The sequence below is a fragment of the Cibotium barometz genome, chromosome 17, assembly GCF_041138505.1.
Source record: "Cibotium barometz isolate CiBa-2024 chromosome 17, ASM4113850v1, whole genome shotgun sequence".
Lineage (NCBI taxonomy): Eukaryota > Viridiplantae > Streptophyta > Polypodiopsida > Cyatheales > Cibotiaceae > Cibotium > Cibotium barometz.
The window spans coordinates 52,238,744-52,257,368 of record NC_141062.1 but is presented as its reverse complement, the minus strand read 5'-3'; the positions used below and the strand labels follow the sequence as shown (position 1 = coordinate 52,257,368).

The window sequence follows — 18,625 nt, the reverse complement described above, 5'->3', positions numbered from 1 at the left end:
ATAGGTGGACTTGTAAGTATTGTGGCAAACAATACACAAGCGGAGTTACTAGGCTTCTTCAACATCTCGGAAAGGTAAGGGGGCAAGTTGCGCCATGCAAGGAAGTCCCCCTAGCTATATCCGATGAGATCTTCAACAATATCAGGGTGGATTGGGTGCTCAACATGATAGTGGTAGAAGCTCAGGGGTTGATTATGAGGTTATCTCCCTGCCTTGTGATACATCCTCCCCCGCCGGTGCCGCGTCCGCCTCTTCAAAGAGGCAAAGGTTTGAGTCTCCCATGAGGCAAGCCACTCTTGCCCAAGCCACCGGGGGTGTCTCTTCTTCTCTATCACATCTCCGAGAACGGAAACGGTTAGCGGATATAGAGATTGCATGCACCATTATTGAGTGCAATTTCTCATTCCATGTGCTTAAGGTAGATCAATGAAAGACAATGGTGAAAGCCGTTGCGAATGTAGGCCCATGTGAAGGATGGACCGGCATCGCCTATCATGACATGCGCACAAAGAGTCTTGTTGATGAGAAGGAGATAATTGATAGATCTCTCAATCTGGTGCGAGTGGCATGGTCCAAGTATGAGTGTAGCATCCTCTCCGATGGATGGACTGATTGGAAAAAGAGAGGCATCATCAACATACTTGTCTCTTGTCCTCTTGGCACATACTTTGTGGGGCGTTGATTCTAGAAAGGCGGGGAAGAAAACATCGAGCGCATTCGTATATCGCCATATTAAGCAAAGCCATCATGGAGATAAGTTTCAAATTGTGCTCAAGTATTTAAAGTTTAAAGTTTAACATATGTCATATGTGGCTATGGCATGACTCAAGTCTCATACGCTCATTGCATCCATTCATGTGCATTGTGACATGTAGGTTGGGCCGGAGAACGTGATGCAAGTCATCACCGACAACGCTTCAAATTGCTATCGGGTGGGAAAATTGCTCAAGGAGGATTATTCTTGTTAACGGGCGCGTGTATCCAGATAAACACTCCAATCCTAGTTTGAATACACTTGCAAAACAATAAGAAACTTTAAGGTCCACACCCGCTCTTGGAGATGAGGATGCTCCCTTTGGCTTCTCACATGAGCTTAGAGAGCCTGAGTTCGATGATGAGGGCAACCTCCTTAGCGATGGCGACTTCAGCGAGGCCACTGATGTGTCCTCTTCTCATGAGAATGATTTTAGCGAGAGCTCTGATAGTGATGCCTTTGTCTAGTCTCTCCTTGGACCTTGGCCCTCTTTTTGTACTCACTTTTTTGTACTCGCGTCTAGTGCGTATTGCACCTCTATGCTTATGTACTTTTGTTTGTCACTTCAAACTTGTTTTTAATGAAATTTTGGTTTGAAATGTCTATCCTTCCAAATTGAAAATGTCTATGTTTGTAAGTGTTCTTAAGAAAAAAAAACCGCATTTTATTGTACGGTATCCCAAAATTTCATATTGTACCAGAAATTTCCACACGGTACTATACGATATGGTATTGTATTTTCATTCTGTGACAATTATGGTCTGGATGACGGTCGTTGATGTTGCAAGAGTCTAGCTGGTTTCACCTATGGGCGGAGAGAATGAAGAGAGGGTATGTTGAAATTGTAGATGCAGGGCCTCCCTTTCCCGCTTGTGTTCAAGTATCATTAGCTCATGATTGAGCTCTTGTTGGTGCTCCCGAGTTGCGAGGTCAGCTTGACGTTGGTCTTCTTCAAGCCTGTGTCGAGCTTCCTCATAGTCCCGTCTGTATGCTTTTTCTTGTTGCTTTCTTGATTCTGCTTCAGCTTTTTCTTCTCGCCGTCTTGCATCATGTTCTCGTCTTTGTTGTTCCATCTGAAAGAAAAGAGAGATGAAGTCTGGGGTAGTTGGTGGAGTGGGTTTTGTTGCGGTGGCCTCCAAGAGAAGTTGGTTTTGAGCTCTGAGTAGAGCTATGGATTTGCTGTTGGTGGAAGAGTATGGTCTCCTTCGAGGAAGACGTCTTCTTGATCTCCTCTTTAGACTTTGTTTTGAAGTCGGTGATCATGCCTCACCGAAGTTTGACCATACAATGATGCTCTCACGCTAGAATGCAGTGTGTGTGGACAAGCTGAAAATGTAACGTGCAGATGAAGGATCGTGTCACACAAATTCTCACACTGCTTTCTGTATCCCAAGTTTCGTGAGTCTTTAGCAATCCACTTTATCACTTCAAACTTTTAAGAGATGAGAGAGAGAGAGATACCAATGTAACATGCAGAGATGAAGGATCGTGTCACACAAAGTCTCACACTGCTTTCTGTATCCCAAGTTTCGTGAGTCTTTAGCAATCCACTTTATTACTTCAAACTTTTAAGAGATGAGAGAGAGAGAGAGATAGAGATCTGTACACCTTATTGGGTCCCAAATTACCCACTGAAGGGCCCCCTCCTATTGCTAGGAGTATGTTGAAGAGAATGACTATAAGATTGACTTTGGGAGTCGGGATTGTAGATAAGCCAAACGCAAGACCTTTGGAAGACCAAACGATGGGTTGATTGCACACTGTTGTAGAAACACCAATGATGACCAATCTTGATGCCAATGCACTCTTCCAAGGGGCTGTAGGAAGGCTGCGAATTGAGGCTGGGAATAGGCTGAATTGGGGACTGTTTCTAGGCTGAATATGCAACGATGAGGGATGTGTATGCTGTGTTTTCCTTCACCTGGGAGAGGATGGAGAACAACAATGAGATACGAATGCTGAATTCTGATGTGAGACTGAGAAGGGCTGATGGACTGAAGCGCTTCTTCACAATGCTGTTGATGATGTGTTTTCTGGATGGCTGAATGCTTGGATGCTTGATCGATGATGATTGAGAGAATGCAACGCTAGGTATTTATATGCAAGCACAGGGCTGGTCGACTGGCTGAAGGGCAGGTCGACTGACTTAATAAAGCTACATGACTTGAATATATTATATATGCTGAATATAATGCTGATAATGGTGGCTGACTGGGTAATAATGCCTCCCGACTAGATATTAAGGGAGTCGGGAGGCTTAAGGCTTAAGGCGGCTTAAGGCTTATGCAATGGGTTAGATGCTTATGCAATGGTTAACATGCAATGCAATAAATGCTTCTAATGCAAACTCTAAGGCTTCTATTGACTTCTATATGCATGAGTGATTCTCTTCAAGTGGGTTAAGGGACTTGACTGACTGACTGACACTATGGCTAAGGAAAGACCTACGTAGCTCGTGCTTGACATATCCCGGATTGGGGCTTACAGTAGGGCCATGGCATACGACAAAATCATATCCTGAAGGATCCTATTCTTGTACAATGATGCACTTATGATGAACCATCTTGTCACCATGCACTACAGTGCAGAGTGCATGTGACATAGCTAGTGTTCGCGGTGATTATCTTTCACGATGAAAGAGAATCATATGCTCTGATACAAATGTAATTTCACTGATTGGTATGGATGCTTCGTTGAGCACAATGCTAATCAATACACTTAAATACACTAATATTTAATGGACAACAAGCACAATACAAGATATAATTTACTGAATTGACAAGAGACACACTGGTAGAAACAATCTTCAAGAGAGCATGTAAGACAAGAGAACACTACATAGGGTATGTGAAGATGGAAACGTGCTCCTCCCTTCTATTACTTGCTTCCATAATTGAGCTATAACGCTTACCAATTGCAAGTAGAGTCGATGGCAGCAGAAGTCTTCGTGATGGAAGCATTTGGAGTGTTAAAATCTTCAATTGGTGATAGAAGTCTTGTAGGGAACTTGAGAAAGCTTCCCCTATGGTTTATCTTGAGAAAGTAAAGCTAAAATTAGGGTTTTCAGCCAAAAGACTGGAAATTACAGCAAAGAAAAGGATTGTTTTGTTGAATTTCAATCATTGGGAGTGTGTAGCGGTAGGTACTTCTTCCAAGAAGACTTTTGATCTGCCACAAAACATTTCAAGACGTCCAACACGGCTGAATTTGCAGCCTCACTTTGCCCATCTATTTGAGTGTGATAAGTTGATGAGAAGTCCAATTTGGTGTCTATATTCTCAAACAAGGTCCGCCAAAATAGACTTGTAGTCTTAGGATCATTATCCCCTACAATGGACTTCGGCGTTCCATGATACTTGAACACTCGTGCAAGATATATCTCAACCATATGCTTAGCTTTGATGGTCTTCTTGACTGGCAAGAAGTGAGCTTGCTTGCTAAACTTGTCCACAATTGTCTAAATAGCATCATTACCTTGTTGGGTGCGTGGCAAGTCCATAGTGTTCTAAGTGTAGAGATACCTAGTGTTCGCGGTGATCGTCTTTCATGATGGAAGTGAAAGAGAACCATATGCTTTGATACCAATGTAATTTCACCGGTCGGTGTGGAATGTTTGGATCAATGCACTTAAATATAGTAAGATTTAATGAACAACAGACACAATACAAGATGTAATTTGTTGAATTGATAAGAGACGCACAATGAGTCGCAACGGCCGGTCTCTCTCTCAAATAGTGTATATTGATCTTGGGAGAATCGAGCACATAGTGTCATGGGCATTTATGACCAGATATCCATACCAATGCATATGAATATAGTATTGTAAACGGTATGGTTGTCGGTGAAGATCTTTAACTCACACTATTCTCTCAAGTGTCCATGTTCCCTACCATCTTCTCTCTATTGTTCCACCCACACATGGTAGAAATAATCTTCAAGAGAGCACGCAGGACAAGAGAACACTACACAGGGTATGTGAACATGCAGTCTTGCTCCTCCGTCTTGCTACTTGCTTTCATAATTGAGCATTAAAGCTTGCTAGTTGCAAGTAGAGTCGATGTCAACAGAGGTCTTTGCGACTGAAGCGTCTCGAGTGTTGAAATCTTCAATTTTTCATGATCCTTCGTGACAAAAGACTTCAAGTGGTTGTAGGGAATCTCGGGAAAGCTTTCTCGATGGTTCAACTTGAGAAAGTAAAGCTGAAATTAGCGTTTTCAGCCAAAAGCCCAAAAATTAAAACAAAGAAAAGGATTATTTTGCTGAATTTCAGCCATTGGGAGTGTGTAGGAGAGTGATTACGGCTTGGAAGCTTGGAAAACAGTCTAACAAGCTTGGATATGGTGCAGGGAAGGAGAAAGTGCAGAAAAATAGCCATTAGGTCTCTTGAAGTGGGCGCCAACTCCTAGAGAGAGGGGAGGAGAGAAATGATGAGATGTCCACCTTGGGTGTCAGACAGAGGCAAAAGTAAGTTGGGGTCCAAGCTGTGATTGATACATGGCTGGTTGCTCTGTTTGAACAAAGGAGATAATGTGTGGGTGGTGGACATTGAGATTTGTTCACCCCCGGGACATCAATGTGTGCGAACACAAGGTTGGTCATAATTTATAAGTGAGTTTTGGTCGCCCAAACTTATTAAAGTGTAAATTAATTCTAGATCCTAAGGCTCAGTTATGACCAATAATTACCACTTGTCACATGCCACAACCATGTTAGTAGACAGTTTCACACGCACGGTTCACGGGTGGGCATCCCCTCACTCAGAACTACATATTTGTCAAGCAAGCATGAAAACAACATGCAAATTCAATTTGCAGGCAAGCACATAAAGATGCTATGCAATGAAACATTGGTATTGACAGTCCTTGTTCATGAGACTTTACCAGAATAGACGTGTTCCAAGCACGTACACTAGGCACCACATCCAATGAAACACCAATCCTCCAAGCATTTCCGAGAATGTACGCATAGGCATAAGTTCCAACGGAAAGCTAAATCCACAATATCACATGAATGGCATCAATCTCCTCCATAACAGCCATGGATGTCCGTATTTTCTTCTCCGAGGCCCCACATCTAGCACAAGTACTTCCTACTAAATTCAATCAAGCTGCTTCTACAACATGCTATGCTTTCTGTCCTATGGTTAGGAGGTTAATTGGTCGCACGTCCGACATACAGGTTTTAGCCTTGTGTGTTCATAACTATAGGGTGACCTTACAGCCGCCGGACTAGACATACCAATAGTTACAAAATTCATATAGGCTACTAAAGGGTAGGCAATAATATTTTTCAGATCAATTTATCATATGGTAGTCAGAACAGTGTATATAATGACAATCACGCTTGGAGTAGAAATAAAGAGAGTGAAATAAAGTGTCGCTCCGAGAAACATGGGTATAGAAAATCTTAAAAAACCATAGGTTTCCAATTTTGAAAGAATTCCGCCAGTCCAATGTATACACATAATGAGAAACCATAGGTGGGCTAGTTGGGTGGCCAAATGGCTACATCTCCCTTGGCTTCTAAATAGTTGTTCGCAATTGAAAAGCATCCAAATACGTTTGAAGCAAGTGGAGGCAATCTCTAAAGAACTCTTCATCTACCCATCAATGGGAAGATAGTTCCTAAACTACCCATTAAACATCAATGGAAAGATAGTTCTTAAACTTCACAAGGTAACACTTGACAAGTTTGTCTCCAGTAAGCTTGCGTTCCTTGTGATACACAATCAACAATAGGTGCTTAGTGGACTTGGAGAGTCCTCTGGTAGTGGATCCAATGTTAGTCCATGGTCATGTAGGTTAAGGACAGATGCAAGGAAATATAGATATGTCATCTTGTGGTATTACAGGTGTTGGTACACATGTATCACGCAAAGGGAAGGAAAAGGTAGATCAATCTTTTGTGCCTGATCTGTCAGTAGGTCACTCCTATGTGGATGGTGACTCTAGTGGCTCTGAGTAGTGCCTTGATAAGTAAGTTAGCATTCTGCCAGTGGCTACTCTTGCTGCATGGAGAACTAGGGTTGTTTTGAGAACACTTGGCAGTGATCTAGGTGTATGCAAGTCTACTCGGGGTAGATACCCTGTTGACAGGTTGAGATATCATTGATATATAACCCATCACTATGCGTACATGGTTAAAGCAATACATGAGATAAGAGTCTACTTGTTTTGAGGAGGCACTTGGAAGTCAGAAATGGGAATATGCTTGGATGAGGAGATGGCAATTCTCATGCACTCACGGATGATCCGCAGCAAACCCTCTGTCCCACATGACATTGTCCGGACGGAGTTTTCTGCACCTCCTATGCTAGTAGAGGCCCTCTTCCAGACAATCTGCTTCATACAGAGGATCAGAGATATGCCATTAGATTGACTCTCACATAGACCTTTTGAGGCGTCCAGGCAGCTCGCAGAGAGTGGAGATAGGAGATCATGGTATTCACAGATGATACAATGGCTCACTCAGCATGGTCTCGACATAGATCACCTGCCACCTTTCTAGTATGATATACATGCACCACACAACTCTCTCACAGTAAGAGAAACAAAGTCCTTCGGCAGGATTTATGGCAACGATACACTCAAGAGACTTGGATTACACTCAGTCAGCCTCTACCGCCGAAGATGCTATACTACAGAGATTAGTTTATGCATATCTCAGCGGATGGATTCATACAGAGACCTGGATACATGGATGTGTACATGCCTCACAGTGCCCGAGTGGCGACTGGCCAGCTCAGAGTGTCATCACACCAGCTTGAGATTTAGGCAGGTAGGGCAGCACGGATCCCCAAAGCAAAGAGGATATGGAGACTATGCCGCCAGGAGGAGGTTGAGAGTGAGGAACATTATGTATGCAGATGCAGAGCATATAGTGTCATTAGAGAGAGAGAGACACCACCATCTTCAGTGGACATCCCTCACTCCGCCAGATCATGGAGTCTGCAAACCAGCGCAGATTTGGCCAGTTCTTGTTAGAGACAACGCCACTGAGAGACACTGACACGGACTCATACCACAGGGAGAGGTGGGCGACAGCTCCAGCTCCAGCTCACTGATTTCTTTCAGAGATCTATCCGAGTGCCTACCCTAACACAGGAGGGGGTTACACTCTAGCGCGCTGCGGACCTCCGAGCCAGATGGAGACCGAGAGTACCAGGCTACCAGACTCCCAGACTACATCAGAGAGAGATCACAGAGATACGGGCTCGACATTAGCACTATATCCAGGAGCGGCTAGCTCATTTACACTCACACCCGGAGATCATGCTCCGAGGTATTTTTGCCTCGCCATCGCTTATGTATCACATATTACACCCCCATTATGGTATTGGTTGGAGAGCTAGACAGATCTGCATTGCATTCTTGTATACCCTACGCATATAGGTTGCATATTGAGCCTCTAGCAGTAGTGCTCCATCCATCACACCCCCCCACTAGCTCAGTACTTTCATACTTTATTTCATGTTCATTTTGTTCTTTTTTTTTTCCTGGACATCCAGAAGACATTGATAGTTGTACATTGATTTGTCTCATAGGTCGAGTTTGGCCTCTAGTAGACGTTAATACAGCTTTCTTTCTTTCTTTCTTTCTCTCTCCACAGAGCAGCCATGGATTCCTTCAAACCACCATAGTTGCACCTAGGCTAAGCTTCCACCACAATTGGTATCAGAGCTATTGGCGCATAGATTGATATATAAAACCATGTGCTGCAGTCGCATGTGCTCCCCTAGCACAAATTAAGCGCTAATTGATCCAATACTGCTAATCGACAGCTTGCGGGACTGCTCGTAACCTAGGGCTACGAATACTCCACTTGCATTGGTTGGTGTCACCTACTGCACTAGCCTGTTGCAACACCAAAACAAAGAACCCTCTACAGCCAATGACGTTAAGTTGTGGGTCCATTGTATTGATGACGTGCACAGACATTGGAGAGTGGTGGTGTGCGACCAAGAGCTCGAGGTTTGAGTTGTTGCAAGCGCTGTAGATGCAAAAGAGACGGTGAGCGGTTGCTTGAATTGGGGGCTTTTAAGTAAGCCTTATAGTAGGGCTTATTAAAGCTTTTGATTAAGGCTTATTAAAACACCGATGAAAAGAATGGCGAACCGTCGTCGAGAGGTCCGATTTTGTAAGGCTAAAGCTATGGCCGCGTCTCTAAAATTAGCGCCCATCGCTAATCACACCATGGACCTGTTGGCTTCTCAACCAACCATCGCTAGCACTAGGTGTTGACAACTGGACAAGACGGGTAAGGTTCTTTTTTTTAAATTATTAAAAAAAGAACAAAAAAATAAAAAAGAAAAAGAAAACGCAAGAGGTTGTTCACATACTATAAGCCTTAAGAAAAAAAAACTCATTTAGCTTATTTGTTGAGCTTCATAATCGATTTTGAAAAAGTTTTTGAAATACATTATTTCAGAGTATATCTATGCTTTCAATGTAAATGGGATAGACACTGGCTATCACTAGCTAAGGCTCCCGTAAATTATCTCATGAGCACCACACCTTCTACAAAGGCAATTCGCATGTATTAATCTTTTTCACAAAGTTTTCAATCAAAGAGGAAAAGTGCATTAAGTGTTATGTGATCTCAAACTATGTAAAGGATTTAGACACTTCAAGCCAAAAGTAAGATCTATCCTCTTTATTAATCATGGCTTCTCAAGCAAAAATCGATAAATTTGAAGGAGAAGGCTTTCATACTTGGCGGATGAAGGCCAAATTCACCCTTATGAGAAAAGGAATATGGAATGTGACAACCGAAAAAGAGAAAAAGAGAAAAAGTGGCGTTCCACAAGTTGATCATATTTTTTATGATTGTGAAGAAAGTGAATGGATACGATATTATGCAAGTGTGTAGGATGCTTCCTTGGAAAGAATTAGTCCAAGTTTGATTGAGTCAAAAGATAAAGCTTTATGCCTATAAAAATATGTATTTGGTGGAGATTTGAATAATCAATCAAACACTTGTTGAATCGTGCAAACTCGTTTTCTTTTGAGTATTGTATGTGTCATGAGATACCAGGATCAGAGATGCCTCGGATTATACTTGCTGGAGCTTCGTAGACATAGAGAGGGTCTCTTGAGAGGGAGAGACACCTACAGAGGCAGATTACAGACTTCTTTCGACCAGAGATTGAGCAGTCAGGCCAGCAGGCATTGCAGCTAGCCCGAGAGTATAGCCGCACTAGGTACACTGATTGATCGGGCTATAGAGCTGGGGCGGTCCAGGCGTCCCAAGATGAGAGGCCCATCTCGACACCGGCGGAGACTACAACAAAGGATCAGGACCATACTAGCACGGCATGGGAGACATCCAGTCAGAGTACTCACCATGGAGGACATTGAGGATATCCGCCATCGACCGATGAGAGACATCTTTGGATAGTGATGTGTATGATGCTTACCTTTGTTGCTGGAGTTTTCCTCCTAGATGTTATCCATTAGGAGCTCCTAGTACCGTACTTTTCCTCATAGTTGTTTCAGTTTCAGTTAGTTGTTTAGTTGTTTTTAGCTTTTCTTACACAGACATTGTATCAGATCCACCAATTGTTGTAACCTTTTTGGTCTCATAGGTCATTTTGGCCTTCTGAAGACGTTAATATATCATTTCATTTCATTTCATTTCTCTCTTTACAAAGCAGCCATTGATCTCGTCAAACCACCATAGTTGCACCCAGGCTAAGCTTCCACCACAAACGAGAGATATACTAGAGGCTTTAAGTTTTCTTTCGGTAGTGCTGTTGTGAGTTAGAGCAACAAGAAATAGCAGAGAAGATACAAAACAAGGAGATAGGGGATCTGGCCATAGTTGTAATCAGGAATCATGCAGAGGCAGAGTACATGGACACTACTAAGACAGTTTGTGAGATAGCTTGGTTTCAGAAGTTACTTGGTGACATGGGTGAGCTCGTGGGGTAGGGCGGTTGTCATTTATTGTGACAACATGAATAGCACACAACTAGCTAGTGACCTAGTCTATCATGCTAGGATGGACATTGAGACGCATTACCATTTTGTGAGGGAGAAGGTTCTTGCATTACCATTTCATGATGTGGATTTGATATATATTAGCATAGAGGATTAGGTGGTTGACAATTTCACAAAGGCATTGGGTATAGGGAAGCTCCGTAAGTTTAGGAGCTTACTTGGAGGCAGTGTGTGGAGTTGAGGTGGAGTGGAAGTGTTGAGATATCGAGCTCAACTAGTGTTACGGACATTGATGACCCTCTTAGGTGATAGCTTTCACACTTACGCTTGTGGCTTGGTTGGTGAGCTTATGGGCGATATGCTGCTAGTGGTTTACAAGTTGTGTGACAACCACTCTGGTGTTTTAGAGTTATGGCATAGTTATAGGGCTAGCTCATGTAGTAGTCAGGTTTACACTATGGACCGACCTTTGTAAGCTATAGTAGGAGAGTACTTTCCCGTATCGTATGTACTCTTATCTTTTTATGTTATGGTGGTAGAGAAGAGAAGAGAATAGAAGAAAATTCAGCCATCCATCTCTCTTTGTCTACTCTTTGTGTGTTTGTGTTTGCTTGCAAGGAGCTCAAGCTCTCCCTCTCTCTCCCTTGCATTCTTCTTAGTTTGTAGTCGTGGAATTCACCATGAGCAACAAGCATAGATGGGCTCATGTGAGATGGAGGCAGCCACAAGGGGCGAACAAATAGGATTGTCTCGAACACGGATCTAGAGTTCACTAGAGTGTTTTGGAGGGCCTTGTTCTATAATTTAGAGATGAGGTTGCAATGTAACACGTAATTCCATTCCTAGACAAATGGTCAGATGAAGAGCATGAACAAGACAATGATCACCATGCTTCAATGTTATTGTCAAAAGTATCAGACTCTTTGGTATGAATTTTATCATTGGTGGAACATGCCATCAATGACACGGTGCTTAGGTTGGCAAAGAAGATTCCCTTTGAGGTTGTATATAGTCGTTCGGTGGTCAAGGCAATGACCAGAGCTGTCGAGACTTTCACAAGATATGTGTAGATTAGGTGGTTCAAGACATGGGCCAAATATTGTGTCAGGTTCTGGAAGAAATATGGAAGGCACAAACTAAATACAGACAAGCATCATAGGGATAACACCTTTAAATGAGATTGGGTGTACCTAAAGTTCTAGAACCAATAGCTGTCTCGATTTGTAACGAATCTCTCTTAATCTATCTAAACTACACCTCAGTCACATTGATTATTAGTGAAACGGTGCCTTGAAAGGACACAACTAGTCGCAAGGGTCACTATGAAAGAACATGTCTCATCCAAGAGACAACTCTTCGTTTAAAAGACATGTTATTCGTCTAAGAGTCACAACCCTACACTGAGCCGCCTTGTGAGAGATGCCCATTTTCTAGGTTAGACACCTAGAGAGAGGAAGCAACCCTTATTCTGCCATACGCTGAGTTGTATGGAGGAGAGGTAATGCAAACCCTAATTGCCAAAGTAGAATGGAAACCTAACATAAACACACAGGCTGAGATTTGGAATTTTCAGTATCATTTTGTATTTTGGAAAGGATTGTAAACCTTTTCTTGAGCATCAATATATAGTAGGAATTGGGTTACATGTGTTGTGGTGGGTGAGGTGCATGCCCAACCTCTCCTACGAGAGGGGCTTACCATTGCCATGCCCGAGGGAGGAAAAGGGTCACCATATTATTGAAGAAGGTGCCCATTTTGCTGGAGTTGCCACCCTACTCAGCTTTGGTGCAACGCCCTGCTAGGCCTTGGTGCGTTACCTTGCTTGGCCATAATAGTGCAACGATAGCTCATCACAGGCCCGCTCACTGATCTACTCTGTTACGTCCCAACGGGCCTAGGGTTAGGGTTGGGGATGTGTAGTAACCCAAGATTAGGGCTAGGGTAAACCCAAGATTAGGGTTAAGGGCTTAGGTGGAGCGTCGGAACTTAGAGGGTTCACATGTGGGCTAAGGGTGCTAACAGAATGAGATCTAGATTGGTTAAGAGTTTATAATTAATAGCCTAGGGCTAATAATTGCTAAAAGATCATAAATAAAGCAAAGACCAATATTAGTCGGATTATTACTATCATAGTTGTTTCTCGTACGCGTACGAACAGGTTCGTACGGTACGATACCGTACGAATTCGTACGATATCGTACGGTACGAGTTTTTTTTTCCCCTTGGGAAAAAAAATTCCAAATGCTAAAAAATATATAGAAACCCTGCTTTACGAAGATCCCAAATGCTCGCAATACTTCGCAACTTTCGTATCCACTCAATATTCCATATGGGGTTGTTGAGAGACCTAAAAAATCTGGCGAGGTAGACTGGTAGTGTACACTTGATTGGTAGGATGAGAGAATCTTGCTACATCACTTGGGGATCCCTGGTATAGGTAGGCTAGACAATTAGATTCTCAAGTTATGCACGAGGGAGAAGATTTGGACATGGCCATTTTAATCTAGAGAGGAGTCCCTAAACTTATCACCCTAGATGCACTCCTCGTATTTGTGCAAGGACGGTCCCTTAGTCATAAACGCTACACTGGGAGACCTTTGGTATTGCATTACCCATCCAGGTTCTTTTTTGGAGACAATCGGGAGATCCAACCGGGAGAGACACATATCCATGTTCTGGTTCCTCAAGCACTGTAGACTCCTCCCCTCCCAACCTTCCCTCACATTCAAGCTTGAAGCTCCATAGGTTGTAAGTGTAAAAAATAAAAACCGTATTTTATCGTACGGTATCCGAAAATTTCATATCGTACCAAAAATTCCCGTACGGTATCCGAAAATTTCATATCGTACCAAAAATTCCCGTACGGTATCCGAAAATTTCATATCGTACCGTGACAACCATGATTACTATATAAGTGACCTTGGGGGCACTCGTGAGTTATTGAGGTATCCACGCAGTAGACAGGAGGGATATACGAAACGTTTCTAACATTTGAAATCTGTTTCTTTTCCTTCTTTTGAAGTAAAAAGTTGAGGCCATTTGAAATCTCATGGCCTTTGATTCAAGAATCATGAAGTTCTGATAAATTTGTTGAATCAAGATGTTTTTATGGTATGTTAGTTTCATTGTAGTGTATTTGAAGCACTTTTGTACTTACATGTTGGTATGTCGAAAAAATTGCATATTTTTGCATGCACTGGGCAAAAATAAACATTTTAACCCCCCTTTAATGTATGAAACGTTTCAAAACGTTTGTGAAACACATGAAATATTTCTGAAACATATGAAACTTACTTCAGAAACGCGTTTCATGCAAGATGTTTCAGTTATCAAGTCTCTATGGCTGTGTCAGGCAGCTGTCTACGACTTTCCTATGCCTGTTCATGTATTTATTGTGCATGTGTTGTTTTGATGCTTTGGATGCATGTTGATCTACCAAGTTGTTACAAAACTGACATGCTAAATTATCGCCTAGTTCCTCCTTGAAATGCATTCAAATTACACTGGACACCAAGTGTGTAAATATTATGACTGTACTGCATGAATTCTCCAGGCGGTTAAGAATCTCAATCAATGCAATGGGAGAGTATCCCACCATTCCCTGTTTCAAGCATGTGAGCACTACTTGGTAGGTTTTTTGTGGTGAACTTATTTGGGCAAACAGTAAATGGTTGTAGGTGCCATACATACCTGAAGGGTTGGAAGCAGTGGTATTTACGGCTGATGGGGACATGCGACAGGCTCTAAACAACCTTCAAGCTACATACAGTGGTTTTCACTTTGTCAACCAGGAGAATGTTTTCAAGGTGAGTGTGTATGTAATAACTGCAGTATCATTGTGTCACTTCAACTTGGTGGAAATCCATTGATGATCAGCATACCTGCTCTTCAATACGTGCAGGTTTGTGATCAACCGCACCCACTCCATGTTGTAAATATCATTCGTCACACCACGGGAGGCAACATTGATGAAGCTTATACTGGGCTAAAGCAGCTCTATGATCTGGGCTATTCGGCTTCTGACATCATTACCACCCTGTTTCGAGTCGTGAAGAACTATGACATGCCTGAATATCTCAAGCTGGAGTACTTAAAGGTAACAAAATTTTGTTGTTGACAACTGTGTAAGCAGAATCCTCCTTAAGGGGATTTACAGACACAGTCCCTGCCAGTTCAGAAAGAAGATCTCACCCGCCTGTCCCTGATGGTTGGGGGATCTCCTGCTTCCAACCCCCTCCTGTCCAAAGGGTGGGGGAGGTGCCTGTAAAGACTCTTTAAGCAGATTGTCTAAATAATATTTGTTCTTTGCAGGAGGTAGGTTTTGCACATATGAGAATTGCTGATGGTGTTGGGACAATTTTACAATTGTCGGGGCTTCTGGCGAAGTTGTGCATCATCCGTGATAAGGCAAAAGCTGTATAAGCAATACCAGAATTCAGCATGAGCAAAAGTGTGCCAATCATGTCATCACCATCTTGTTGCGGATTATAGCTTAAACGCATTTTGTGCCCATTGTACAGGGTCTCAGTCTAAAGTTTTGAAAGGGCTCTGCATCAGCTACTTGGAGAAGGTGCTGTTCTTGTGTCAGAGTTTGTGATAGTGAGAACCTTACTGTTGTAAGGAGAGCTGCAAAAGTTAATGGCTTAAGGGTAGGGGTGGTGGGCTGTTTTTTGAGTATAGATCTAGTGTCGAAGGCGGTGGCATAACTTTATGCAGAGGCACTTGATTGAACTACTATCATTTTGGAAATCATTTGCTCTTATCAAATAGATGAAGTTTTGAATGTTCATATTATATCTCATGCTTCTATCTTGGGACAACTTCACCTATCCTTCCATTTGACACGAGAGTTCCTATGCTTGTGTAATGGCAATGTGATAATTAGATGGATGTGGTACGGCCAATTGTACCTTCAAAGGTACATCTATTAGGGGCCTTTTTACTGGAAGAGGGATCTCAACATGATTTCTCAAGTGTATGTGCCCTGTCATGCAACTAGACATTTCGATATGAGCTAGACCATTGGGGGGAGATTCTCATTGGCGTTATTCCTGTGACAAACCCATTTTTACCCGAACAGCAAAGCAACGATTTTGAAAGCTCATTCATTTATGTGGGATCCTTACTTGGGTTCAAGAAAACACAGCATTTTATTTATCGCCTGAATATATATATTGAGTGCGCTACTTCTGCTGCAATACCCAATTAAAGAGGCAACACATATTTAAGGAGGCAATCGTTTCCTAGTCTGTTGCAATTCTAATCGCAAGGCCTGTTGCTGAGACTCCTTGCCATAGGTCTTCTTCAAGGCAACAGTCTCCATCTTGAGACCAGCAATTTTGAGGCAATCTCTGCCTGGAGACAAACTTCTTTGAAGGAGGGCTAGGACAAGCAATCCCCCCCTTTATAGTGTTCTGACTTCTACCTGGAATCTTGCAGTACCCAGATTTCCTCACTAAAGGTTAATCCATTGAGGCCATTGAGATACCATTCTAGATTAAAAAAATGGGAAATGAGCCTTAAAGAAGAGAAGAGAGGTATGTTGAAGCTTTACAGAAAAGAGGGGATATTATAGCATATATAGAATTTTACATTATCTATGAATATATAGAATTTTCTATGGTCCACTTTTAACAACAAACGAGGTGAAAGTTCTCTCCTTGAATTTCAACAATGAAAGTCCTTCTAAATGGGGAGCGGCACATTCATCTATGATTATAGTTTAAATGGCACGTTCTTCTATGATTATAGTTTAAAGGGACACATGTACCACCTCCCCCCAATATGTAATACTTCTCTTCTCTTCCCCTGCCCCCATGTAAGATCACATAGGTTTTATATATATCTCTATTCCTCTATGATTATAGTTTAAATGGCACATTCCTCTATGATTATATAGTTTAAAGGGACAAATGTACCACTTCCCCCCATTATGCAATAACCTTTTCTTCTCTTCCCCCTACCCCCATGTAAGATCACATAGGTTTTATATATATATCTCTACACATGCTTCTAGCTATTATTAGGTGGGTGAACAGAATACACTTTTGGGATAGGTGGGTACATGTAAGATTTTGGATAGATTGCTACATATGTACCCTTCTAGATTTAGATCAATCCACACACACGCTTCTCTGAGACAACCAAAGCTTTTACACAAAGAGACTCTGACTGCATTGCTTAAGATCAACGCTTAGGGATTGCAAGGTCAAATCAAGCTAAGCTCCTAACAAAAGACGAATCAAGAAAAAACACTCTAAAAAAAACTAATTTTCTACGCAAAACTACTAAAAAACCAGTGTTAGCAAGATCCGTTTTTATAAAGCGTACAAGACGTCAACGTAGAAAACACAAGCGCAGAGGAAGTGCACACGTATTCAAGTATAAGAAATGTATACGTATTGATCAATCAAAGTAAGTGTACACGCATTGATCCAAAGAAAGCGTATCCCAGAGAAAGTGAACAAGTACTAACCCCCGAGGAAGTGTATAATTAACTCATAGGGAGTGTATGCACATAGGGAGTGTATGCATATTGACACAACAATGTATCAACCTATAAGAACATATAAGAAGTGTACGCGTATTGATCTACAAGAGAAAGCACTTGTATTAATCTATAAGAAGTGTACACTTACCAATCCAGAGGAAATGCACACCCATTGATTGTACACATATAGTGTTCCAAAGCATTGCTCACATAACCCGGGTTGTAGTGTGGAATTCGACGTTGCTTTTAATTTTAAGGGATGAAATTTGTACATTTTAATTATAAATCTTGGCATCTGTATGGTTTTAGTGACTTTTAAGTCTAAAGCCCTATTAAGCCTAAGCATTGCCTTTAATTTTAAGGGTTGAAAAAAAATATTTTTTTCGAGCACTGATCCAACGGAAGTGTATGCCATATTGATCATTGAGTTTGATCTAACATTGGTAAAAACATGCCATGTAATGACCTAGAAAACACAACCACAAGTGTTTGGAAAACCACTCCATAATGAATTTATCCTAGACAAAAGTTCGAGTTCAACACTAGAAATGAAGCTAGTTTTGGTGCAGTCTAAAAAATAGAGAACCATCTATAATCAAAGTGCATGGCCAATTCAACAATCTTCATGCCATAGTAAGATCAAAACTCATTTGTTTCATAATCGGCCCATTTAAAGGCATTTCAAGGTCGTCCTCAAAATTTAGTTTGCCTCTCGAGGTAATCTACAAAAAAGCAAGGTAACACACTGAAAACTTCCTTGTCTTTAATATGCACTCAAGAATTTGGGCATGCTATGGTAGGTCTTAGCAATAGTTTTCCTATTGCTTAGGTGAAATAAGTTTGCCACAATACAATGAAGTTTTAAGTGGTGCTAAGTATTTTCATCGAGTCCTACCTTATAATAACCCAAATTTGTACTTTATATATGTGTGTATATCTTACTTATGTTGGAGCTTTTATTGTTTTTGTTTTTTAATGTGTAACCCTAGAAATGTTATGGTAGGCTTTACACTTTTTGTCTTGCCTTATGTAAGACACTGTGAGAAAGGGGGAAAATTATTTAGTTAAAGCTCTTGAGGTCAATCATCAAGCGATTCACAAGTGGAAGTTTATTTTGTAATTTTTTATTTTTGAAAAAATGTAAAATTTTTAGCGACCATTTTACCGGAGGTGGATATGGCAACGTTGGCGTCCTATACATACCTCTCGATAAGAGGTTTTGATAGCATTTATTATTTGTGGAAGTATAGTCATTGTTTATAATAAAAAGCATCAAAGCTCTCTAGCCAAAAGGTAAGACATTCAAAGCACGTTTCATGTTAGGATAGACCACTTCCTTAAAGAGATGGTACTTCACAAAGGATAAAGACCTCTATTTTCAACCAGTAGAACAGGGTTTTTCTTTCTTTGTGGTGGTGGTAGCTTGAGTAGGAAATTGTAGAA

General features: G+C 41.6%; 1 protein-coding gene across 2 annotated transcripts in view; it reads left to right on the top strand.

Annotated features, from left to right (window-relative positions):
* RFC2 (replication factor C 2) overlaps positions 1-15,486 on the top strand; it is a 52,420-nt gene extending 36,934 nt beyond the window's left edge. For both annotated transcript variants that reach the window (XM_086811805.1, XM_086811804.1), the window contains exons 6-8: positions 14,370-14,498; positions 14,594-14,788; positions 15,004-15,486. In XM_086811805.1, coding sequence (XP_086667931.1) covers positions 14,370-14,498; positions 14,594-14,788; positions 15,004-15,114 — 435 coding nt within the window. In that variant the 3' untranslated portion in view covers positions 15,115-15,486. The remainder of the gene's footprint in view (positions 1-14,369; positions 14,499-14,593; positions 14,789-15,003) is intronic.
* The last annotated feature ends 3,139 nt before the right edge of the window (positions 15,487-18,625 follow it).